This window comes from Physeter macrocephalus, unplaced genomic scaffold (genome assembly GCF_002837175.3).
Source record: "Physeter macrocephalus isolate SW-GA unplaced genomic scaffold, ASM283717v5 random_45, whole genome shotgun sequence".
Taxonomy (NCBI): Eukaryota; Metazoa; Chordata; class Mammalia; order Artiodactyla; family Physeteridae; genus Physeter; species Physeter macrocephalus.
The window spans coordinates 15,411-40,925 of record NW_021145331.1 but is presented as its reverse complement, the minus strand read 5'-3'; the positions used below and the strand labels follow the sequence as shown (position 1 = coordinate 40,925).

General features: G+C 52.4%; 2 protein-coding genes across 11 annotated transcripts in view; one reads left to right on the top strand and one right to left on the bottom strand.

The window, feature by feature from the left end:
* Positions 1-16,002, top strand: part of TNIP1 (TNFAIP3 interacting protein 1) — a 52,162-nt gene extending 36,160 nt beyond the window's left edge. For 5 of the 10 annotated variants that reach the window (XM_028483545.2, XM_028483549.2, XM_007110894.4 and 2 more), the window contains 11 exons: positions 1,995-2,054; positions 2,938-3,027; positions 4,905-4,970; positions 5,132-5,263; positions 7,627-7,755; positions 9,993-10,124; positions 11,295-11,420; positions 11,968-12,033; positions 12,408-12,599; positions 13,453-13,543; positions 15,239-16,002. In XM_028483545.2, the coding sequence (XP_028339346.1) occupies positions 1,995-2,054; positions 2,938-3,027; positions 4,905-4,970; positions 5,132-5,263; positions 7,627-7,755; positions 9,993-10,124; positions 11,295-11,420; positions 11,968-12,033; positions 12,408-12,599; positions 13,453-13,543; positions 15,239-15,273 (1,119 nt within the window). In that variant the 3' untranslated portion in view covers positions 15,274-16,002. Of the gene's footprint in view, positions 1-1,994; positions 2,055-2,937; positions 3,028-4,904; positions 4,971-5,131; positions 5,264-7,626; positions 7,756-9,992; positions 10,125-11,294; positions 11,421-11,967; positions 12,034-12,407; positions 12,600-13,452; positions 13,544-15,179 lie in introns of all 10 variants that reach the window. The other 5 variants (XM_007110896.4, XM_028483548.2, XM_028483547.2 and 2 more) reach the window with 5 other exon arrangements.
* A 521-nt stretch (positions 16,003-16,523) lies between these two features.
* Positions 16,524-24,565, bottom strand: GPX3 (glutathione peroxidase 3). Its single transcript, XM_007110893.4, has 5 exons — positions 24,407-24,565; positions 19,579-19,732; positions 18,548-18,665; positions 18,022-18,121; positions 16,524-17,603 (listed from the first exon to the last, which is right to left on the bottom strand). Exons 1-5 carry the CDS (start codon positions 24,488-24,490, stop codon positions 17,382-17,384), a joined length of 678 nt encoding a protein of 225 aa, XP_007110955.2. The 5' UTR covers positions 24,491-24,565; the 3' UTR covers positions 16,524-17,381.
* Positions 24,566-25,515: the final 950 nt, after the last annotated feature.

Sequence of the window (25,515 nt, the reverse complement as noted above, 5' to 3'; positions counted from 1 at the left end):
GACATGCAGAGAACAGGGTGTGGGCTGACTTAGGAAGGCCTGCTAATGCCCTGGGCTGGCCCACCTGCCCCCTTCCCACCACAGCTCCCAGCTCTGGCTCACATCCAGTTCCCAGCTAGGAGCTGGATGGCCCCTTGCCTGGTCTGTGCTGTGCTGCAGAGCTGAGTCCCAACTTTTTACTGACATGTTTTTCCTCTTTAATGGGGTTTAATGGCTGTACAGCAGGACTCAAATGTCTTTAACAAACCCCACACTTGTGTAATAGTAATAATTATCCTAATAACTTAATTCCTTATTACTATGTGGCAATGTAGAGTTTACCTGGGATTTGCAAACTCATTATGTGATTTGGACGTCCTCTCTACATGTCAGGGAGGCAGGGATGGGACTCTTACTCCGTGAGACCGCTCTGGCAGGAGGTTTGGAGAGGTCCTGTGACATCACATCATCTAGATTCCTGCATCCACCTGCTATTAGGCAGACGTGGGGTGTGAGAGGGCAACATGCCGATGAATGGCCTTCTGAATCCCAGCCCATGAAGCCCCTCTCTTCTTCCATTTACCCCTCAAGTCAGAGCCTGCATTGTCTGCCCTCTTGAGGAAGTGACTTGTGGACTCTCCCGATCTCCCCTGGGTTCTCGGAAGTGTGTGGGCAGGCCTCTTGACTTTTCCAAAGCCCTTAACATCATTGACTTCTCGAAAGGCCAGATGCCCTTATCGCCCTGCCGGGGAGGAAGGTCCCATAGGAGGTGTGCGTTCTGGGCAGTGGTGAAGCCTGTGCCCTGGAGTTGCATGTGGGTTGAATGCTGACTCTACCTCTGGTCAGTGCTGCCACCTTGGACAAGTTGCATAACCTCTCTGACCTCAGTTTCCTCCTCTGTGAAATGGAGATAATGACACCTACCTCAGAGGGTCATTGGCGGATTCAGTGATGTGACGCCTGTACAGTAGGTTTAGCACTTGGCACATGGTAAACAGTGAACATTGGCTGTCGCTCTTAATGGCAGATTTGGTGCCTCTTTTCTCTGTGGAGGTTAAGGGTGCACCCAGGAGCACGGCACCCCCCTTCCTCCTTCCCCAGTAAGGGCAGGCCCATCTCTCACTTTTCCTAAAGGAGGTGAGACCGTCCCTGGAAGGCTCCCCCAACCTTCTCCCCTTACTCCCGGGCTCTGTGGTGTACTTACAGACCTTAGCCTGTAGGGGCGCTTGAGCCTCACAAGTTCACTCAGCACCGTGTCCCCCGCACCCCGGCCCCCACCCCACCAGCCACAGGGAATGGGAAGGCAAGGAACAAAGAGAATGTGGGCAACAACTCCAGGACAAATGCTGTCAGACCCGCAGGATGTCAGAGGTTGGGGCCCATCCTGTTTGATCTCTTTGTACCGAGGCCCAGAAAGGGTGTGGGTCTTGGCCTATACCAAGCAGGGCCTTGGAGATAGAGCCGGTGTTCAACTTCTGAATTGCTAGCATCCTGCGGCACGTGGGATCCTAGTTACCTGACCAGAGATCGAACCCGCATCCCCTGCAGTGGAAGCGCAGAGTCCTAACCACTGGACCGCCAGGGAATTCCCAACACTTCCTATGTATAAAAAAATTTTTTTAAAAACTTTTTATTTTGAGATAATTTTAGACTTACAGAAGAGTAGCAAAATAGTCCAGAGAGTGCCAATCTCCCCATCGCCTTGACAGCTCACCTAACCGTGGTTCAGTGATCAAAACCAGGAAATGTACGTTGGCACAATACTATTAGCTAAACTACAGTCTTTGTCCAGATTTCACCAGTTTTTCACTCGTGTCCTTTTTCTGTACCAGGATCGAATCCAGGATCCCACATTGCATTTATCAATAGTTGTCCTGTCTCCTTAGTTTCCTCTGTCTGTGACAGCGCCCAGTGGTTCTTGTCTTTCATGAGCTTGAGGCTTTTGAGTTATACTGGCCAGTTATTTTGTAGAATGTCCCTCAACTTGGGTTTCTCTTATGTTTTCTTATGATTAGACTGATGTTATGGATTTGGACAAGAAGATCACTGGAGTGACATCTTGCATCATGTCAAGGGTACATGATATCGATGTGTCTATTTACATTCAATCTTGATCATTTGGCTAAAGGGGTGTCTGTCAGCTTTCTCCATAATAAAGGGACTAATTTTCCCTTTGTAGTTAATAAATATTTACTTTTGAGGAGACACTTTGAGACTGCAATACTAATTTTAGTATCCACTGGTGGATCTCACCTGCAGTGATTGTTACTATAGTCTTCTAATGGTGATTTTGTGCTTCCCTCATTCCTTCTCTATTTACTAATTGGAATTTTTCTTCTCCCCCATCTATTTATTCATTTATTCATTTATTTTTTTCTATTAATAGGGACGCAAGGATATTTATTTTATTCTTTGGCTTATAATCCAGCACTATCGCAATTTGTTTTCTTGTTCAGATTGTTCCAGCTTTGGTCATAGGAAGCTCTTTCAAGTTGTCTCCTATGCCCATTTGACATGCCCTTCTTCTTCTTCTTATTCTTATTATGATTGAGCACTTCCTTACTTTCTGGCACCACAAGTCGCTCCATAATCACCTTATATTTTCCCTGCCCCAGGCCTGAAATTAACCACTTCTCCAAGGAGTCCTGTTACTTTTTGTTAGAGAATGGTACTTAGAAACCAAGATCTGTGCTCATTCCTGTTGGAGTGACACTGCTTTAGGGAGAGGGAAGGGTCTGGGAGCCACTGAGGGTCAGGGAGGGGGAATAATGATCTCCATGGACTTCCCGAAGGGACTCGGGCATAGCTGGGACGAGTAGCAGTGTCCTGGCGGGTGGGAGGGTAGAGAGGCAAGAGACGGAGGGCTGGGTCTCATGGGTGAGCAGCCTTAGAGGGGCACTGAGTAGGGGAGAGAATTGTTACTTGAGGCTCTGAAGGCCCCTCTGTGTTTCTCCTCAGGCTGGTGTGACAGCAGGTAAAGTCCCAGAGGTGGAAGCCTTGGGTGCTGCTGAGAAGAAGGTGAGGATGCTGGAGCAGCAGCGCACAGAGGTAGGTGGCTGGAGGGAGAGGTGGTGGTCGGGGAAGACCCTTCCTCACTCCTGGGACCAGCAGGACAAAGACTCTCCCTGGCCCCCTGGCTCCGGCTAGGCCCAGGTCTCTGTGATGCGTTGCCATGGTGACTACCGAACCATCTGCCCATGGGTGAGAGATGCTGCTTTGCCCTGGCTCTTGTCTCCTGATCAGTTCCCCTACCCACAGGAGTCACTCTGAGGAGGTGGCATTTGGGGTATGGCCTAAAATTGCTGCGGGGGTAGTTTAGGAAGGCTCCCATGGTAAACCCTGGATGGTGGAGAGAGGTTGTGATAAGAGGCAAGTTTTAGCATCAGGAATGGGGAGTCTGGGGTTCATCTGTCACCACGCAGCTGGTTCAGGGAGGGACTGTCACAGAAGGAGAGATCCCATACCTGCTTGCAGCACTGCTTCTAATCAGTTGAGAGTCTCCAGAAGTTGAGGCTCTTTCCTTGTGTCTCGTGCATAGTCTTCCTCCGTCCCCCACCCTGGTATTTCTGGATCAGAGGTGGGAGCCCCATCCTCTCTATTCTCTGAGCCCCTCCTCTCCACACAACCCGGTCCTTGTCCCAGTCCCTGGGCCTTTCTGCCCTCCCTGGTCCTCCAGCACATTTGAGAGTCAGGTTCTCTTGGTCTTTTGTTTATATGCATATTCATTTTAGTTTTCTTTTTGTATTGCTGTAAGGTTTGTTTTTTTTTTTTGATTACAGAAGTTATATAATGTTCATTATAAAAAGATCGAGAATGTCACCTCCTGGAGATGACCACAGTTGATAACAGTTCATTGCATATTCCTCAATTTTGTCTATGTATTTACTAATGTATGATGTTTGTAAAAATATCATACATACCACATTGCAGATTGCTTTTTTCTTTCTTTCCTTAAAATTAACTATATCTTTGAGGGTATTTATTTATATGTAAAACATACCCTATGTTTCTTTAATTCTGAGTACTTTTTATCATTTTTTTTTTTTTTTTTTTTTTTTTCGGTACGTGGGCCTCTCACTGTTGTGGCCTCTCCCGTTGCGGAGCACAGGCTCCGGACGCGCAGGCTCAGCGGCCATGGCTCACGGGCCCAGCCGCTCCGCGGCATGTGGGATCTTCCCGGACCGGGGCACAAACCCGCGTCCCCTGCATCGGCAGGCGGATTCTCAACCACTGCGCCACCAGGGAAGCCCCACTTTTTATCATATTTTAATGTTTTTGAACTTGGGATGCCCTTTCCATTGTTAATTTAATGATGTTGGATTGTTTTTCTTCCTCGAATTGTTGTTATATCAAGATTATGGCAAATAATTAGTATCATCTCAGAACGGAGGCAATGTATTAGGCACCTGAACTTCTGAAGAGCTGTGCAGCACTCCATTTTCTGTTTATTCTATCATTTCCTTAACCTGTTTCTGATGCTCAGGTTAGCCTCTAGATTTTTTGCAATATAAACATTGTTGAGATGATCAACAGTACACATATTTTTTACACACTTGTACAAGTGCTTCTTTTGGTTACATTTTTCAGAGTGGAATTATTTGGTTAAAGAGAATGAGAATTTGAAATTTAAATACAGAGTCCCAAATTGCCCTCCACATGGGTGTGTGTTCCATAATTCTACAATAAAGATTATATACTCTTTCTGTGTCTTGGTGTTAGTCTTGCCTTCCTGGCAAGGGTAAAATGTGGCGGTTGGTAAAGGTGATTTGCTCTGAGGAACATTTCTGAGAAGCGCAGGATTGAGGCAGTGTGTGTAGCTGCTGTCTACGCATGCTGCACACGCCTGCGAAGCTGGTGTTGGAGGAGTTGGCTCTCTTTGGTCGTTCTCTGCTTATCTCCTGCCCACCCCAATCTCTTCCCTGCAGCTGCTGGAAGTGAACAAGCAATGGGACCAGCATTTCCGGTCCATGAAGCAGCAGTATGAGCAGAAGGTACTGTGGGGGTGATGGGAGCTCAAGGCTGGAGCCCTGCTTCACAGCTGGGCTCTCCGGGCATCCCCAGCATACCGCATGCTGCTTCCCTCGCAGCAGCCTTGAACCTTGGACGTTCAGCCCGGCCCTCACACACTCCCTTTCTCTGCCTCTGAACTCAGATCACTGAGCTGCGCCAGAAGCTGGCAGACCTGCAGAAGCAGGTGACTGAGCTGGAGGCCGAGCGGGAGCAGAAGCAGCGCGACTTTGACCGCAAGCTCCTCCTGGCCAAGTCCAAGATAGAAATGGAGGAGGCGAGTGTGACTGTGGGCCCACAGGTTCAGCTCCGGGGGGCCAGCCCTCTCCTCCCCAGCAGTCTGGAGCTAGGGGAGTCAACAAGCAGGGGTGGGACTCAGGAGACGGGGGTTCCATCTCTGACTGCAGTACTCAAGGGCTGTGTGGCCGGAGGCAAAAGCACTTTCCTTCCCCGTGCCTCAGTTTCCCATCTGAAAATTGAGATTGGATTAGTTATTCTTTTCATTTTTTTCTTGTTTTTATACCGAAGAGCTTTGATTCAGTTAAAATCTTATGATCTAGGGAACTGCACAGGGAAGCACAGAATGTGAAAGAGATCCCGCAGGCCTGCTCTAGTACACTTGATGGGCTGGGTGCTGCTGAATGTGTACAGTGGTGATGGCTGTTTGTGGGCGAGGGGCTCCAGCGTTAGACAGAGCTTCCTTCAGTCCTTCATCTGGTCACTGTTCAACAGATCATGCCCTGGGCACCGTGCTGGGCACACAGACTCAGCAGTGAACAGTCAACCCCGCCGTCGGGGGAAGAGACGTGGGACATCTAATTACAGAAGCAAATGAGTAGATGTGTGTTAAGTACGACACAGGAGAAGTTGCAGGGATCACGGCGAGAGCACCAAGGGGGCCTAGATTCATTCTGGGGGAGCCCGGGAACAGGTCCCCTGAAGAAGTAGCATCTGATCTGTCATGTGTGTGACTGACACCGGCCAGGGCCCTTCAGGATCCTGGAGCAGCTTAAAGAGGAAAGGCCATTTGACCCCCAGGCTCTCTGGAGATTTTATTTCTGTCACCACGCCTTCTCCTTCATGAGAACTGGGTGCAGGCTGCTTTTGCCTGACTTAGAAATGGCCGTTTCCAGCAGAGTTCCTTCCCATCAGTATGCGACACCCAGGGGCCTTCTCCGAGCGGTCAGCCTGCCTTGGCGACCGCCCCGTAACTTGGAGATGTGTGTTAGGGAGGACACTGCCTGTCTTTTCTGGTGAGTGCACAGTCACAGCTTGGGACTGAGCCAGACCCTGGCTCACATTAGTGGGTGGGATAAGTTCCTGGCATCTGACACTCTTCCCTGTCAGCTGGGGGAAAGGCGGGGTGTTTCAAGACAAAAGCGTGGCCCTGTGGACAGGGACACATGGCCATAGAGGCTGTGCTGGCCTGGGAGCCTCTTAAGCGGGGAGTCCGAAACAACTCCCACAAGATCCAACCAAGGCTGCCCTTGGCCATCTTGGGCTGAAAGCAGCTCACCAGCTAGTTTGTAGCATATTGACATGTTCACACAATACAGATACAGTGAGAGTTTCCCTGGACCGTCTCACCACCCCCACCCCCCCAATTCCAGGCCCTTCCCAGTGGTAACTATGGTTACCATTTTGGTGTATCTTTCCAGGCCTCTTATCACAAATAAACACACAGAAATAGACAGTTTAATATGGGTGTGCCTGGTCTTTCCTCTGCACTGTGCTGCCCTCTTCTATTTTAAACACTCCCTTTGACTTGCAAGGGGACAGAGAGCACCAGAATTAGTAGACCTGGGTTCTAGTCTAGCCCCAGCTCACAGCATGGCCTTGGATAATAAGTCACCTCCCCTCTCTGGATAGTCATTTCCTGTTGTGTAAAGGGGCTAGGACTTGATGCTCTCTGAGGGCCATTCCAGATGTGGCTCTTTGCGATGAAGAACCTGGATTGTTCCATAGTAGGTATGGAAGCAGTGCTTCCACCTTGAAGCCTTCCCTGGTTTCTTTTCAGCTGTCGTATTCTTTCTTTTAACCTCACAGTAGTACTTTGTTTCTCCGTGGAGGAACCCTTTCTGCCTTATGCTGCATTTATTTCTATGAGGGTCTTATCTCCTCTGGGCTCAGAGACTGTAAGAGCTGAAAGGTCCTTTGGAGACTTTCAGTGGCTTATCGCTTTCTGTGCATCCTAGAAGACCCCTGTGCGAATCTGGTGAAAACTGGCTTGTCTCTCTAGAAAGTTGCACAGTCAAAATTGTGTGCTTGGTTTTGGGGCTCACAGACCTCCTGAAGCCCACCTGTGACTCTTGTTACGAACCCCTTACCCATGGCAGATAGGAGAGCTTAGACCAGAGAGGGCTGGGACAGTGCCCAAGGGCTCAGCTCACTGTTGGAGGAGCTGGTGGCAGAACCTGGGGCCTTTCATTCAATTGAGCCCCCCCTTCCTTGAGGACAGGACCATGTAGATATTACCGCTCTCACCCGGGTGCCTCGCCTGGGGCCTTGTGCATGAGCATCGTGGGGCAGCAGAGTGAGAGTGAGAGGGGAGGCATGGCCGCGCGCAGGGCGGGGCGCTCAGTCAGGGAGTCTAGGCCTCCTGGAGGGGCTCCCTGCTTACCAGTCCTGTGTTCCCTGCAGACCGACAAGGAGCAGCTGACAGCAGAGGCCAAGGAGCTGCGTCAGAAGGTCAAATACCTGCAGGATCAGCTGAGCCCGCTCACCCGGCAGCGGGAGTACCAGGAAAAGGAGATTCAGCGGCTCAACAAGGTGGGCGCCTCGGCTGTGGTCCGTTGGGTGGGCAGGGCTTCCCTGAGCCAGCCGCGGTGCCCGCCCTGTGGCCGGTGCCTCAGACCCTCAGCTCAGGAGGGGCGACTCCTGGGTCAGGGCGAAGGCGCTGAGGCTCTCAGTGCTGCCCCGTGATTTCCGCCACCTCTGCCTTCCCCTCCCCGCACACTGAGTGCCAGGCTGGGACGACCCCATGCTCCCCTGCAGGCCCTTGGATGTGCTGTTTGCTCACACAGTGCCACCCCCTCATCGTTCAGGTTTAGCTTTAACACTGCTTCCTCAGTGAGGCCTTCCAAACCCAGGCCTCCTTTGAGCTCCCTATTCTGTGTGTCTAAAGTACCGGCAGCTTCTTTCACAACGTTTCTGGCATTCTCTTGTGATTACTTATCGATGACCTGTCTTTCCATCTGACGGTGGGAGGTGTGCGTCTTCACCAGGGTACGTATCCCCCAGCACCTGGCGCCAAGCCCGTCCATGTTCAGGAAAAACTCACTGAAGGGAGTGGATGATCACTGGCCTGAGGTTCCTGCCCTCGAGAAGGGGGATCCAGGGAGATATGGGGCTCGGGGTGGGGGTGGGAGAGCCCAGGTAGAGCGGGAGCCCTTTGCTCTGAGTCACAGTGAGAGGGCAGTGGGTTGGGTTGGGCTGGGGGCTGTTTCTGGTCCCAGGTTATCGCCCCTGCCCACCTTCCAGTGCAGGGGCTAAAGGAACAAGCTGACAGGAGGGGCTTTGAAAGGAAACTTTCTCCTAAGTCTCAGCTTTTCCTGCTGTGGAGCCTGTGCTCAGCTTTTCCTCCCGTCCTGTGTGTCTGCCTTTCCCTTCTGCTTGCTCTTCCTGCTCACAGCGGGCTCTGCTGTGAGTTTGCATTCACTGGGCCCCGGGGGTGACCCTTTCTGTTTGGTTTTCGTGTTTGGAAAGCGCCGATGATGCTGAGTGTGGGGCCCTGGGACCTGTTCTCAGGGAAAAGAACGATCTGTCCTGAGCTGGGGGAATTGGGGGTCTAAATCCAGGCAGAATGTCGTACACGCTGCGGGTTGTAGGGATGCCTCAGACAGGGTCGCTGCCCTCCAGGTTTCTGTGGCATAGCTGGGGACGGACACTGGTGGGGATGATTAACGCAAGGCTCTCCCTGTCCCTGGACCTCAGCCTGCTCATCTGAAAACTGGGGCAGACGGAGGAGGAGGGTGAAGGGCAGCCATAGCCGCCCCTTGAGCATCCTGAATTTACTCTTGGCTCAGCAGTTTCCTCATGTTTCTGGGGGAGTCTTGGAGACCACGTGGGGCCCAAGTCCAAGTTGGGGAAGGTTTCCTTTATCTCCCCAAGGTCCAGGGAGGCACTGTGAGCAGTGCTGACGCATGGCCAGCAGAGGCCCTGCTGCCTAGGGAGCTAAAGTCCAGGTGGTGATGAGGGTGTTCAGTCTTGAGAGGTGTTCCAAAGTTCTCAAGCAACACGTTAACAGGGTTGAAGGAGAAAACCGGTTAATGGAAAACTTTTAAGAGAATGTGAGCACATTGTTTATGTAAGGCAAGGTATCTTGTGGGCATGGTAAAATAGGGGTGCTTTTTAAATTTTCAAAATGCTATTTGGTGATGTTTCAGCCCATTTTCAGGGTTGGAAAGGTAAAATATTAATTAAGTCACAATTAAAATCCAGGCTAATCTAATACAGAAGAGCTGGGGATGGAGAGGTTGGCTTGGTGGGAATGGGTTACGGAAGCTGAAGAATCACAGGGCAGGCAGTTGTCGAGGAGACTGAAATTTCTTCCCCCAAAGGACTTAGTATTCTTTCTAGGTCTGGGTGCTAAGAATTGAGCCACTCATCCTCAGGGAAGGAGATTTCTCCCTTCTACATAAAGACCACAGGTTAGGCTGCTGGTTAAGAGCACACGCTGGCTTTGAATCCCTGCTTTGCCACTTACTAGCTGTGTGACTTTGGACAAATCACTTCAGGTCTCTGAACCTCAGTTTTCACATCCATAAAATGGGGATGATGGTCACAATCTTTTCTTCATAGGACTGTGGCGAGGATTCAGTGAAATGATGTGTGTATAGTGTTCATATATAAGATAAATATTATTAAACTTATTAAATAGTGGTGGTTATTATTATTATTATTGTTATCAGGAAAGGGGCCTTTCAATGGGGCCTGACCCTTCCAATGAGGCCTGACTTCCAGGGGCTTTCTGCTGATGGGCCCGTCTCCTCTGTTCCTGATTCCAGGCCCTGGAGGAAGCACTGAGTATCCAGGCCTCCCCATCATCTCCAACAACAGCATTCGGGAGCCCGGAAGGAGCTGGAGGCCTGCTAAGGAAACAGGAGCTGGTCACGCAGAATGAATTGCTGAAACAGCAGGTGAGGCTGGGGGAAAAGGTCGGGTAGGAGGTGCCCAGTGGGAGCTGGAGCATTCCTGAGGGCCCAGGATGGGCCTTGAACCATGTGGAAGCTGTAATCTGTCGTCCACTTTCTGGCCATTGGCCAGGACCCCTGTCTGGATATAGGCTCATCCTCACTACCAGTGTATCCCTATCTAGGTCATTCCACCATAAGCCACCATCATGGCTTAAACATTTCTGTGCCCCAGCTGTGCTATTATTTACCTAATATTTTGAAAACAAATTTTAAAATAAATTCAATAAATATATTTAAAAGGGAACTTAAATTTCTACTATAAATGGGAAAACCTGTTTATTATTTGCCATAAATAGAAAGTAACTATAAGCAATAAATACAGTAAAAGGTAAAATAGTGTTGTTGAACTCTAGCTAGACACTGTTGCCTGGTGAAGACTCTGAGCTTGGGTCATCTCTCCCTTTATTTAAGGGAAGTTAAGTACTAGAAACCTGTTAAAGACACAGTAGCATAAAATGCAGACTTTCTTCTTGAGGGACACAGAGAATTGAAAGGAAGTTGAAAAGGTTTTGGTTCTCTCACGTGTTTCTGTGGTGTTTGGTGCCATGCTTTCGATCCTTCTAAATCATTTTGAGCCTGGTCGGCTTCTCATTGATCTGCAGTAAGGATGTGAAACTGCAGAGGCAGAGACAGGGCCCCACCCCGTCCCTTCCTTGCCAGGGCACCCCAAAGCCTTGGGAGAATTTGTAGGCCCTCTGCTCTCGGAGCCAGCAGACTGGATCTCCAGTCCTCCATTCATATTCTTTTTCTGTGGCTTCCATCTCTCTGTGGGCCTCAGCAGCAAGAGAGGATGGGACTGGTTGATGGCTGTCAACCTGTTGTTTTCTTTTTTGGCATGGATCCTTTTCTCAAATAAAGCCCTATGTTGAAGCCCAGAATATAAGATAGACAGACCCAGAACTACTCTGTTTGAACTTGGGGGTGGGGGGCCAGAGGTACACCTGTTCCCCTCCCCACGGGGATTTTTGAGATGCGGTGAAACCAGTTTTGATGTCTGACTTCCATCAGGAGGCCCGGGGTTCTAGGCCCGAGCAGGTCTGGGCCTGCACTCAGAACTGCCCCTCCTGCCTCATCCCTTTCTCACCACCTCCCCACCCCTTCCCACCCCTTCAGGTGAAGATTTTTGAGGAGGACTTCCAGAGGGAGCGCAGCGACCGGGAGCGCATGAATGAGGAGAAGGAAGAGCTGAAGAAGCAGGTGGAGAAACTGCAAGCCCAGGTCACCCTGTCACATGCCCAGGTGAGAAGAGCTGGACCAAGGAGGGGGCAGCTGGCTGTCCCCATGGGGAGGGGGCACGGATTGGAGGGTCCCTGGTGAGACTGGATGTCAGGACACTCACTGATCCTCCCTTTCAGCTCTGCTGCCACATTTCTGTGGCCCTCAGAAAGGCCCTTCCCTTCTCTGACCTCTAGCTCTGATTTTCCACAGTCAGTTTTCATGCCTTAAAAGAGCAAATTTAGGAGTTAGCTCTGAGCCATCCACTCTCTCCCACATTGGAGCTAAAAGGTGTTAATGCGAAAGCACAGAAGCAGTGAGGCTCACGCAACCCTCCTGACCTGTGTTCAGACCACCCCCAGTGATGTGTGAGCAGGCCTTACCTGCAGCCTGCAGCCTGGGCTGTGCTGTGTCTCACAGGGCCCTTTCCCGGGGCTGGGACAGGCAGGACAGCCCAGAGCGGTGCCTCATGCATTGGCTGGTCAACCCTGCAGTTGGTTAGGCCCCGGATCCAGGCCTGGCCAGGAAATACCTAGGCTAACAGTCTTCTCTCCCTCCCTCCTTTTCTCAGCTAAAAGCCTTCAAAGATGAGGAAAGGGCGAAAGATGCCCTGAGACAGCAGAAGAGGAAAGCAAAGGTGAGGAGGCTTGAGGGAGGAAGCAGCACTTACTGCATTTTACCTCCTTCAGGGTGCTGCAGTCACTGCGGGGGCATCGTTTGCTCAGGTGCCCACCTAACTAATGAGGTAATGCAGGTGGAGCATTCATAACAGTACTTGGTACAGAATAAGTACTCAGGACACTAACTGTTATTATAGTTGATGTTCTGTGCCCATGTACCAGTTTTCCATGCCCATGTGCCACTCGGGTGCATGTGCCAGCCTTCCGTGGCCACGTGCCAGTCTTTAGAGAACTGAGATTCTAAGTAGAGAAGGGGAGATGGGATGGGTGTCACTGGGATGGCCCATGCAGCCTGTCACAGGCCAGAGCCAGATGTCAGCCTTTCTTGCAGACCTCGGCAGACCGCTACCACGTGGAGCCCCACCCGGAGCATCTCTACGGGGCCTACCCCTACGCCTACCCGCCCATGCCCCCTGTTGTGCCACACCGTGGCTTTGAGGACTGGTCCCAGATCCGCTACCCGCCTCCCCCCACGGCCATGGAGCACCCACCGCCGCTTCCCAACTCACGCCTCTTCCACCTGGTGAGTCTGTGCCCCTCTTTCACTCCAGGACACACACACAGGCCACCCAGACACATTCCAGAGGGCAAGGTCAAGTGAGGGAGTCAGAAGCTGCATCCTCGGCCCCTTCTGAACAGCGCTGTGGTGTGCGGCCTGCTGTGCCAGGGGCAGGACCTTCCAGCCCAGGGCTCCTCAGGGTCACTGGTGTAGGACAGAAAAGGCCAAGTAAGGGAGTGGGCCCAGAAGGAGGGCTTTCTCCCGCCCACCAGCCCAGGGGTACTGGAGTTTGGGTTTGACCTTCTTTATAACTTCCTCATGGAACCAGGTACCAGATCCTCACCATGCATTCTCTCCCTTTGCTTTTCTTTCTCTTTTCCCTTTTCAGTTTCCTTTCCTTTTCTCTTTTCTTCCATTTTTTTGGCTGCTTTTTTCTTCCCTTGCTTATCATTCTGTCTCCAAAGAGCTGCTGTCACCTGTTCCATCCTCTGCAGTGCCTCTGCCACAGCCCCCTCAGGCACCCCCGCTCTCACCTGGTGACAGCTTCCTTCCATCCAGCTTCTCCCCCATGACCGTTCCTTACATGCATCTTTAAACACTGGAGTGTACTATGGGGCTTAAGAGATTCGCTCCAGGATTACAGAGACCTGGACTCAAATCAAAGCTTGGCCACTTGCCTGACTGGACGACCTTCAACAAGTTGCCTAACCCATCTGAGCCTCAGTTTGCTAACCTGTAAAATGGGGGTGGCAACCTGGGTAGTTGTAAGGATTCAGTTTTACTCGATTAATATGAACTTAGTACTATTCCGGCACGGTAGCTGCTACTGTAATTTTCGAGTATGGTAATTGATTACTAAGCACCAGTGTTGTTGCAGCCAGAATACACCTGGCGGCTGCCCTGTGGAGGGATACGCAACCAGAGCTCCCAAGTGATGGGCTCACCCACGGCCAGGCCTACGGAACCAGGTGAGCATGATCCCCTGGTAATGGGCCTTGTCTTCCGTGGGGAGAGATAACTTCTTATCTGCCAGGATCACCCCCGTTTGGGGACGACGATGGTGCTACCTTCTGATCTAGGTGGAGGAGGAGGCCCAGCTTTCTGAAATAGTGTTGAGAAGAAAGGGATGGTGACTGCATCATGAGGGGGTTGAAACCATTCCTTCCTTCATTACAGTTTAGGGTCTAAATGCTGTGTGCTGTACGAGGTTCTGGGGAAGCTCGGATATGGTCCCGGCCCTTATGACCTTACTGTCTAGTGAGGCGGGCAGAAATGAATGGCTTAAACCACACCAATGGGCATACAACTGCGCTCAAGTGCCCTGAAGGAAGAAGAGCAGGTTTCTATGAGAGCAGATGGCAGAGGGACCTGACCCAGTCTGGGGGCCATGGTGTTTGAGTTGAGACCCTCAGAATGAGTGACATTAACGAGGTAAAGAGGCAGAAGCCAAGGGTGTTCTTGCAGAGAAAGGACACATGCAAAGGCCTTGGTGGGAAAGGATGAAGAACTGTGGCCAGCTTGAGGATTGAGAGAAGGCCGGTGTGGCTGGAGCCAGGAACAAGGTGGGGAAGGGGGGATGGGCAAGGCGAGGTCCGGGAGGTTGGCGGGTCCTGGCGGAGAGGGCCTTGCAGGCCACGGCAGGAAGGCTGGTCTTTATCCTAAGGATGATGTGCAGTCCTTGGACATTTTAAAATCAGAGTGGCATGGGAATTCCCTGGTGGTCCAGTGGTTAGGATTCTGTGCTTCCTCTGCAGGGGGCCCAGGTTCGATCCCTGGTTGGGGAACTAAGATCCCACAAGCCCTGCCGTGCGGCCAAAAAAATAAATAAAAAATAAAATAAAAGCAGAGCGGCATGAGAGATTAGATTTGCATTTTATAAAGCTCCCCCTGGCCACGGTGTCCGCCAGAAACAGTTGGGGACTGGAGGTCTGTTCGCTAGTCACGAGAGCACCCTGGGCCCTTGGTCACTCCCTCACTTTCTGCGAGGCTTTCGTGGGGCAGAAGGCACTGCCTTGCCTGTGGGGCCTCTGGGAGCAGAATTGCAACCAAGGGGAGCAGTAGGGAGGCCAAGTCCCATCTCAGCAGGAAGAAGAGTTTTCTAAGGGGCACAGCTGTGCCAGGAGGTCGAGTGGCCCTCTGCAGAAGGAGTGGGAGCAGAGACTACAGGGGGACTTAGAGGAGTGTGGTTTGGAGGATCTCGTGGTTGGAAGGAGGAGGTATTGGGGTGGTCATTTTCTGATGTTTCCCTGCGGAGCCCTAGAGGTTCTGTGGAGCCCCTCAGAGCCTGCTTTGATGAGGGCAGAGGGTGGCCAAGTGGACAGGACTGTCCCCTCGCCCAGAGCTACTCCATTTCTGGGATCTGAAACCAGACTGACTAGGTGCCAGCACCTCCTAGACCTGGGACTTTGAGCAAGTTTTTAAAAACCTCTCTGTGCCCCAGTTCCCTCCCCCCCAATAAAGGGATAATAATCTGTCTGCTTCATAGGGCTGGGCAAGGACTGAATGACAGATATACCTAAGGCACTTAGCCCAGGGCCTGGCACTTGGTGATACCCAACAACCCTCACTGGTTTCTTTCCACTTTTACTATATTGGTTTCCATAGGACTTTGAAACCTGCTGTACCACCTCATCTTCAAATCCTCAAAATTTTTGTTTATTTAGAGCCCAGCAAAAATGACCGTGAGGGACCTCAGTGAAACCAGTCCCTTGGCTCCACCTTCGTCTTGCAGAGCTAGCTGACTTCAGCTTACTGGAAAACTAGAGGCCACGGGCTCTCCGAGCCTCAGCCACTCGGGAGGCTGAGATGGATGGCCAGCTTGAGCCCTGGCCCCAACCTGAACTGTTTAGAGACTGGGGAGGCTCCATCCAGAAGGCGTCCATCTGGGCTTTTCCTTTGGAGTGACTGGGAAAAACTCACTACTCTGCCACTGGTTGGAGAGAGGTGTCATCCGGCCTTGACCTACCATCCCCTGCAGAAACTGCTGGCAGATGTTAATCTCAAGTGGGGTGCAGTCAAGACCCCTTCCTTTCACAACTTGCCCAGAATTGGTTCAGCAGCCCCTCTGGGGACCACATTCAGTTCATGTGTGTGTTTAATTTTTGCTTCAAGCTCTGCAGTAGCAGAACCTGCCCCACGCACATCCCCTCCCCCTCTGAGGAGCTGCAGGAAGAGCGGGTTTGCCTCTGGGAGCAGAAGAGACAGGATGCTTTACTCCTGGGCCCTCCAGTTCCGCCCACGGCAGCCTTGCCAGCGCCACTGCAGCCTGGGATGAAGCCCACGCCAGCCACATCGGCTGAGGGGCCCCAGCCTGAAGCTGCCAGGCCCTCAGCTGGAGGCTTGTGGTGCTGGAGGCCCGGATTGGGGTGGCTGTTGATCCCCGGGCAGCTGTTTGCACGAATCTTGGACATAAATCCAAGTTGAAGATTAATATTTTGTGACTGGTATTCTTTTATGCCCTGATTAATGTTCCGCTCCTAGTCAACCAGAGTGCTGCTTTCCTGGCCCCCTCCCTCCGTACCCCATTCCTCCCAGACACCCCCAGGAGCATCACCGTTACTCTTGGCAGATATCCCCTGGGGCCCTGCTCAGAGCCTCCGTGAGGGTCATCCAGGGGCTGGGGGTCAGGCAACCTGGGTTTACATTCTAGTCCTGCCCCTCACTTGTCAGGAGACATTGGGCAAGGCCTGGACCTTCTGCAAGGCTGTTTCTTCATCTGTCAAATGAACACCTCACCTGAGCCCTAGCTGCCGTGGAGAACTGTGGGATGAGAGTAGACGTGAGCTGGTTTTATAAACTCCAAACGCCGAGTGAGGAAACAGAGTGGGCCTAGGTGGAAACCAAAAAGCAAGGGCCCAAAGGTCTCCATTCCTTTTCTCTTCCTCTTCCTCTTCTCCCTTTCCCCCGGCGAGGGTGGCCCCACTGAGGAAGCATCACAGTAGGCTCAGCTGCTGCAGAAAGGCCTTTACTAGGCAGACAGGGGTGAGTCTAATGCCAGTGGGTCGGGGTGAGAGGAGAGGGCACATCCCTCAAAGGAGCGGGGGTGGCATCCCTGCCCAGGGGCCTCAGCCTGAATGCACTAAGGGCTGGCCCTTCAGACAGGCTCAAGGGAGGTCCGCCCACAAGGGCTTCGGGCCCCTCCTTCATGGAGATGCCACCCCTGACATGGGGAACATGGCCCTTGCTCTCACATCTGCCTTGGCTACTCTCAGGGAACACCGCGGGGCGGGGTAGGGGGCTTGGGAGGGCCCTCAGGAAGGAGGGAGGCTGTGTGATGGAGAGGAGGGAGGTCGGGCAGTGTGGCAGACCCAGAAACTTCTGGGCACTTCAGGGGTGGTGTTTGGAGGCAGTGGGAGGAGCCGGCTCCAAGGGATGAGGTCCAGGTTAGAGCAGAACAGTTGAATCTAGAGCTGGTTTTTTTCTTTGGGCTCCGCAGGAAGTGAATTGTTGTCATTGGAACAGAGAACTGGAAAGAGGGGAGTCACTCTCTGGCGCTCTCCACGGCACACAGCTGTCGCCACACACACGGTACACGTTCCTGGGTATTCGTGCAGGTCAGCCCATGTGGCCGTACACTTAACGTGTGTGCACGCACCTGGTCACACACAGCTGTAGGCATGCGTGCAAACACCCATGTGCACAGCAGTACAGACACAATTGTATGCACACGTTCGTGTCAGGCTGAGGCCTTGCGTAATCGTAAGGGGTCTAGCGTGGGAGTATGGTGTGGGTGGAAAAATGGATTCCCTCCTGAACAGAGTCCTCCCCAGCCCCTGCGTGGTGGACATGGGGTGGGGTGGGCCTCAGTTACTTCCCCTTGGCCACCAGGGCAGCCCGGCGCCGCATGTAGGTCAGGATGTCCATCTTGACAGTGTTGACCGTGGTGCGGTGGTGCCAGCGCATGATGGGAACACCATCTGGCCCCACCAGGAACTTCTCAAAGTTCCAGCGGATGTCATGGACCTTCATGGGATCCCAGAAGAGGCGGCCCGGTGAGCCCAGGAGCTCCGAGGTAGGAGGACAGGAGTTCTGGAGCAGAGATGAGAATAGAGTCAACCCTGCTTGGGACCCCTCCCACCCTCTTATCCTGCCTCCTTCCCAGGACTTCCTGGGGAAAGGAGAATAGCCTGGCACTGAGAAAAGAGCACCAGTTTGGGAGTCAGAAAACGGAATCCCAGAACCAGTTTTGGCCTAGCAGATTGTGAGACCCTAATCTTGTCCCTTCTGGGGCTCATCTGTAAAATGGGCTGATGAGACCCTAGGGTTTGCAAAGCCCTCTAGTTGGAATAATAATCAGATGCCAAGAAATTCCCCAAGAGCCCAGGAGCAGAGGAGGGTTGCACAGGCCTTGTCTTTATGTGGGCTGGAGCCAGGAGCGGCTGCAGCCTGGTCCAGAGCCAGCATCAGCTGGGCAGAGAGGCTCTGATAGAGGTGGCTGTGTACTCACCTTCAGGAATGTGTAGAACTTCTGTTCTTTCTCCCCGTTCACATCCCCTTTCTCAAAGAGCTGGAAATTGGGGACGAAGCCCCCACCTGGTCGGACATACCTAAGAGCAATGTTTTTATGTGGGTCCCAGGGAAATGGGCACAGGGCTCAGAGATGAGAGGAAGGGACAGAACAGGGGAAGGGGTGTTGGGAGTCTGGATTTTATTCTCCAGTGGGAGCCAGTGAATATTGAATGGGCACAGGCATAATGTGGGTCTACAGTCTTTTTCCAGTTTGGTACCTTCTCAATAACCCCTGCCCTCCACCTGCACTCCCCTTCCCCCTCCCCGGTCACGTGCTCACAACCATCGTCCCTGTCTCTGTCCCTCTCCTGGCCCCTCTTCCACTCGTTCCACTAAACGGGGTTCCTGGAAGGGGAGAGTAGTTCTGGGAGGCTGATAAACATCCATCATGAGTAGGGGCCGGTGCAAGAGATGCCTGGAGGCTAGGCTGGGGCGCTTTCTCAGGACACTGAGTCAGTACTCACTTGAGAGTGGCTAGGATCTCCGAGTTCTCTCCTGGTTCCTGTTTTCCGAATTGGTTGCAGGGGAAGCCCAGAATGACCAGACCAAATGGTGTGAGTTCTTCCTGTAGTGCATTCAGTTCTGGGCCAGGGAGAGAGAGAGCAGAGACGGGGGTAGCCTGATGAGGAGCCCTCCCTCCTGTGTAGCACTCCACCTGCTCACCCATTGTGAGCAGCTGAAATCACTGAGGCCTGACGGGGGAAGGGACTTGCCCAAGATCATCCACTGGGTGTGGCAATGCTGGGATTCAAGTCCCATCCTATGGATTCCAATCTGGATAGGTTGGAGGTTTGGGGAAAAAGAGAGCAATATGGTTCATCAAATGAGTAATCAGTCACCCACTGCCAAGGTCCAATGATTGCCAGGCAGAACATTCTAGGTCAGGTTGCCCTTGCCTCCCTCTCACACCCCACCCCACCCCCCAAAGCATTTTCTTGTGGGTGCTGTCAGATGCCTTTCGCCTGCCTGTTCCCTCAGGCTCTTGACTCTGACCCAGCTAAGGAGAAAGAAGTGAGGATACTAGGGATCATGACACCTGGGTGCAACACCTGGTCCTGTCACTAACACCCGTACTCTGGGGACTCAGGCCAGTTGCCTGCTTTCCAGGGGCCAAGAGAAGCACTAAGGCAGATGGGGCTGAGGACAGGTGAGGAATTCTCAGCAAGACAAAGCTATCATTTCTTACTCCAGTGAAAGGACCCTCCAGGCACAAACCCAATCTCCTCCCTCCTTCTGCTTTTAGAGCAATTGAGGTGCCCAGGGATGAAGGATAACTGAGAATCTTCCAGAACATGTTTGAAGGTGATCAGACCTCAGGCTTATACGATCATTTTCAAAGAACCATGGAACACAGTAGGATTAAGATACAGGGTTTGGAATCTCATGATCACCGTCACCCCTTCCCCCTTGCACGGGGAAAGCTCCTGTGATTGGAATGTGCCCAACTGGCAGAAACAGTCCCAAATAAAGCAGGGTAGGAGGGATGGGCTCTTACCAACGTACTGGCCCGTCAGGCCTCAGTAGCTGGCCACGTTGACAAAGAGGATGTATTTGCCAGCGTACTGCTTAAAGGGGATGTACTCCTCCCCGTCAATGGCGAGGGCTCCATACTCGTAGATGGTATTGCTCACACCAGCATGGCAGTCCATCTGGAAGAGAAGACCAGTGCCGGGGAGCTGTTATAGCTGGAAGGGAACTTGGACTCCACCATTTTCAAGATAACAGGGAGAGGTGGAACTGATTTGCCCAAGTGGTCTTGACTTGCCCAAGACCACTCCAAGAATTAGAACCAGACTAGAAGTGAGGTCTCCTAATTCCTTGTAGAAGACAATAATTTTGAAAGCACTTAATAAGCTGGTGGGTGCTATGGAAACTTGGAGAAATACTTACTTTGGTCATTACTTCTGCGTCACATGTCAATTTATAAACAGTCACCGGGCAGGCTCTGAGGGAGACTCCCCCAATGCTGGTGTTGTGTTATTGGATGGGCTGGTGGAGACGGGGAGGCTATTGCAATAATGCAGGCAAGTGGTGATGAGAGCCTGAACTAGACCATCGTGAAGGAAGAACTGAACAGAAATGAGGAAGCAGCAGTATGGACGGTGGTGATTCAGAGGTTCCCGATCTGGGGGACTGGAAAACTGAGGCTGTTAGAAAATAGGGAAGTAGGATAGTAGCCAGGAATGGGGCAAGGCCTGCCATGAGGATTAAATGGGCTGGTCAGGGTAAAGCCCCAGTGCCTGGCATAGATTCAGTGTTCCCTGTGGGCGAGCAGCTGTGACAAACGGTCATCCTCCAGAACTAGTAGAGAGAGTGTTAAATGGGCTGCAAGTTGGGGAACCTGGATTCCATGACCAGCTCCGCCACTAACTCCCCGTGTGGTCTTGGACTAGCCCTTTCTCTTCTGTGGGCCTCAGTTTCCTCATTTATAAAATGAGAACCTTGAACTGGATCAGCAGTTCTCAACCACCATGGCTTGACAGCGTCACTCTCAGTGGGAGAGGAGGGAATGGATTACTGCCGGCAAGCGGAATGCTGCATTTACCCCACTCTACCCCATCTCATCTCTGCCATTTTTTGGTACAGACTACAAAAATCTGGGTCTACTCTTGAAAGAGTGTCATGGCATCACTACCATAATTCGCAGCTTGGGCGGGTAGTCCTGGCCTGGACATCTGAAAAGAGGTGAGAAGACAATAAACAAATCGAATGCAAACTAGCATTATAGACCAGAGAGACAGAGCCAGGTGGTTGGAGTTAGAGAAGCAAATTCACGCCCTCGCTTCCCACCAATCCTGGAAGACTTGCTGTTGCGGCCAGTTACACCTCTGCCCAACTGCGTGAAGAGAGCCATCTGGGCTGGCAGGGCGTGGCCCCAGGAGCGTGTAAAAAAGCAGCCTCTGTCTTGAAGACTCCGTAGCCTGCTGAGCCAGGGGAGCTGGAACTCCCTCCACGCGGCCATTCCCTGACAGCTGCAAGCTCTCTTCTTGGCTCCGGTACAAATTCCCTGCTACACGTGAGTCTAATATTCCATGCCCCGTGACTTCTGGTGGCTGCTGGAGGCCGGCCTGAGACCTAAGCTTGACATTCCTTCAGCCCCTGGGCTTCGTGGGCCCCAGCTGGGGTCAGCTCCACCTCAAAATACAAACAGCCAGGGCACAACAAACACACCCTAGCTGGCCACAGAGGTCTAGCAGCCAGAAGGAAAGGCCTCCCGCCTGCCTCTCCACTCCACCCGGGTCTGAAAACAAACTGTGAAATGGGGAGAAAAAAAGCCAAGAGGTTGTATAAATAATGGAAGCTTGTAAACAGCGGGAGGATCAGCTTCTGAAACCAGTTTCAGGGTGGGACTCTCCTCTCATTAGATTTGAGTCTTTGCTGGCTGTGTGGCCCCGGGCAAGTCATGTTCAGTCTGAGCCTCCGTCTGCTGACGGGACAGGATAATACCACCTGCCTCCCAAAATGGCTGCGAGAATTTACTAGCAGGTCAAAACTGTCTTGCAAGCCTCTTGGAAAGAAATCTGTACCCGCCCCCCGCCCCACCCACCCATCAAGGGATAGGGTAAAGGGCCCTGACGTTCCTACCTTATTGTAAAGAGGGCTTTGATGTTCCCCAGCCAGTATGAAGATGATGCACTGGGCAGGGTGTTTACAGGAGAAGGGATGTGTGACAAAGCCTCCATCCTTTCTACTGGGCCAGTGAAGCCAGTGCTGTGAGTTCCGACCGAGAGGGGTCAGAGAGCGCCTATGGTGGGGGAAGCCATGGCCTGCATTCACCACTGAGCACGCGCCCAGTCCTTACGGAAGCCCCCTCCCCTTTTCTGGGCCCATGGAATCCCAGAACCCTGCACCTTAACCTGGATGTCAGAGGAGTTGTGGGTGGAGGTGGGGAGAGGGAGTGAGGGTGCCTCTCTCCTCCCACAACTGCACAAGACAGGAGAGTTTCGATGGCTTGAGAGTTGGATGGGGGACCCCGCCGGGACCCCAGCTGGCTTGGGTTGCTGGTCCTGTGTCTTTCTCCTCACCCATCTGCCCACTCCCATCAGTGTGAAAGTGTGAGAGGAGAGCTGGACTGGGGGCAGGAGACCTGAGTTCTGGGCCTGGCTGGCCTCTGATTCTGTGTGATGACTCCTGTCCCTTCTCTGGGGCTCTGGCTCCTCAGCTGTGAGGCGGGGTCAGATTCAGTGCTGTCGTAAGGGCTCTTCAGCCCTGACTGTCAGCCGGTGGTTCCATGATTCTCTCTGCCTGGTTTAGTCACCTAGAAACCAGCGGTTACTAGGATCCCACGCACGTCAGCGGTTGTTATTCTCTCTAGCCTCTGCAAAGTCCTTTTGTAGAGGAAAGACAGGGAGGCTGGGCAGCCTTAAACTGGACTGGAGAGGGGACATGGCAAGGAAAGGAGGATTCCCTTTGTTACCCAGCCCCTCCCTTTGAATCGGGAGGAGGCAAACATCCCTTTGGGGCTCTCACCCTTTGTCCATCCCATTCTCCACCTGCCCCTTGCCCCATTGCTTGGCCCTGGAGTTGGGGTAGGATAAGTGGTTGAGTCCTAGAACCCAGGGCTATGACATTTCAGCTCTCTCAGGACCTGGAGGAGAAATAGGCATGCCCAGACTGTCATTAGCTATCAAGTCCTAGCTGGTTGTATATGATATGATCACACCTCACCCTAAGACTTTTCTAGACCATACCCATCCTGTTTTCTCTGAATCCAGCTACTCCTCCCCAGAGTTCTACAGAGAACACATGGTTATGATGAGTTATTCATGGGATCCATGTTCTTACCTCCAGCCTTCTTGAAGCAGGGCCCATCTTCCCTTCTCTGCTTCTCCCCAAACTGAGGTTATAGGACTGACTCCAAGATACTGCCCTACCCATGGTCTACCCTCACTTCTACTCCACACCCCAATATTGAAATTCAGTACCGTCCCTGCCCTGGAAAATACCTTCTGAGTTGGAGATTATGAACAGGACTGGATACAAAGCCAGAGGCTTAGAGGAAGTGGCCCCATAACCATCCAGTCTCAAGGCTGACTCCAAGCAGGGGCAGACTGATTGGAATTTAGGCTGAGGACAGGACAGGGGATAGAAACAGACAGAAGAAAACTTGTGTTTGGAATGGGCTTCCTGAACAGTAGATACGATTTTGGAAACAGAATCATGAAGTCATAAGATCTTAGAATTAAGATCTGGAAGATTTGAGAAACACAGAAGTGCAAAGCTTCTTCTTCAGCTTATACAAGCGTTTTGTGTGTGTGTGTGTGTGTGTGTGTGTGTGTGTGTGTGTGTGTGTTTACTGGGATGCTGGAGACATAAATCTCTCTCTTTGGGTCTATGCCTGGCTTCTACCTCTCCACCCTAGGGAAGAGGAGAGATCTACAGCGCCCACTTTGGCATATACTGTCCAAAGAGATAAGCATGTGTGGTCACCCCTGCTCCTGGCCTCAGCATCTCCACTCTAGCTAAGGGCCACACACTCTGCTGGGGATAGACTGAGGCTCAGGAGAATTCTGCCTCTCCTATCGAGCAGGCAGTCCCCAGCTTTCTCCAACTACTAGGTTTGCTCAGGCCAAGATGGGCAGTGGGTGGTGGGTAGTGAGGCTGCCCCCAAACAGGAGACACTTCAGAGAACAGCGTGTGGATTTTGCAGCTTCTCCAAGCATCCCCTCTGAAAGCATCAGCCTCATTGTGCCCTGTCCTCCCACCTGCTACAGGTGGAGAAACTGAGGTCCACAAAGGAAAAGGGAGTCTAGTCAGCATCCTGGGCATTCTGTGCTGCCAGCTCAGAGCTCCTTCTGTCACAGACCTCTGTGTCTTCTACAAGTATCCCAGAATTCTACCTGCGTTTATGCTTGAGCTAGACGGGGACCACACAGCCGCGTGTTCCTTCCCTTTAACCTTTCCTGCCATTCTCCCTGGGAACCTCTGCAGCCAACCCAGACCCTGAGTCTCCAGGACATTTTCTGTGCCCCCCCCCACCCCCTTCAGGCCCCACTGGAGGGGAATATCTCAGAAACAGACGGTGGCTTGGAGGTAGCAAGGCGACCCGGAGGTAGCCGTGGGGATGGAAGTGTGCACCGGGAGAGAAGACCCTTCCTCCCTCATTCATTCTGCCCGCCCGGGGCACCCAGGTCTCCAACAGATGGAACCGCGAACAGTCTGACGACGGTCTGGGGGAGGCAACGGGAGTTAGGGCGTCTCTCGCACCTTAGGTGTCACCCTACTGCTGCGGAGCCCGGGAAGAAGGGTGCCTCACCACCGAGAGATGGACACCTGCGGACCACGTTCGATCCCCCGACCACCCATCCCCGAGGCTCACTCACCTTCGACTTCTGTCCTCGGCTCGGCGGAACAAAGCCGGCCAGGAGCAGGGAGAGAAGGCAGGATGCCCGGAAGAGCCGGGCCATGGTGGGCAGGGGCCGCGTCTCGGTCTCGCCGCAGACGCTGTCTGATCCCGGGCCACAGTCCGTCTGAGGTGTAGTCCGCTCTCATCCACCTTTCAAGCCCTCAGCGATGACCAATCCGCGGCCGGGCCGGAGTCCTGCAGCCAATCGCAGGGCGTGTGGCATTTCAGGGGCGGATACAATTTACCCTCCGCTTCTCCCCCTCCCCAGGCCCCGGGCGACAGTGACATAAGCAAGTCTGGACAGAGAGATGGGAGCCAGTTCCTTGTGAACCCGTGAGGCGGGACCCTCTTCTTTAGACGCTAAAGTGCTGGAAGAGGCAGGCACAATGTCCTCAGCACAGCTTGGGAAAGGGCTTTGAAAAGCACCGAAGAGTTGATGGCACCCCCAAGGTGTTCCCTGTTCCCTCCTGCCTCCATTCTGGTTGAAGGGATATTAAGGACCTAAAATGTCAGCAAGATCTGAAGTGAAACGTCCAGGAACCTTTATTTACTCTATGTAGGTTTAGTGCTTAAAAAGCAGAGTGAATGGCCTAGGATTTTGAATGCAGCCCTCTCCTGGGAAGAACATTGGGATTCCTCAGCTGGTTTGAGAGCAGAAAATACATTTGCTCCCTGTGTAGTCTTGAACATGTTGCTTTCCCTCTCTGGGCCTCAGTTTCCCCAGCTGTGTAATGATGGGATTGGTTGATGCTCTCTAAGTCCCTTCTGGTTCTGGCTAGATGACTTGTTTCTAAAAATAAGTGACAGACCTAGACCAGGAGTCCCTTGAGAGTAGGGATCATAATCACCAGCTGGCACAGGGCCTAGAACACAACATGTGCTTAATATTTGCAGCATTAATCAATCCAAGACTTCATTTCTCTGCTTCAAGATGCTGATGATCAGTTCAGGGAGCTCTAGGTCTGTGCTGTCTAGGTATGATTCTCTCCACCGATAGGGAATGCGTTGGGATCAGTGCTTCCCAAATCAGACTACCAGCCACCTGAGAAGATTTTCATACAGATTCCCAGGTCCCTCTTCAGAATC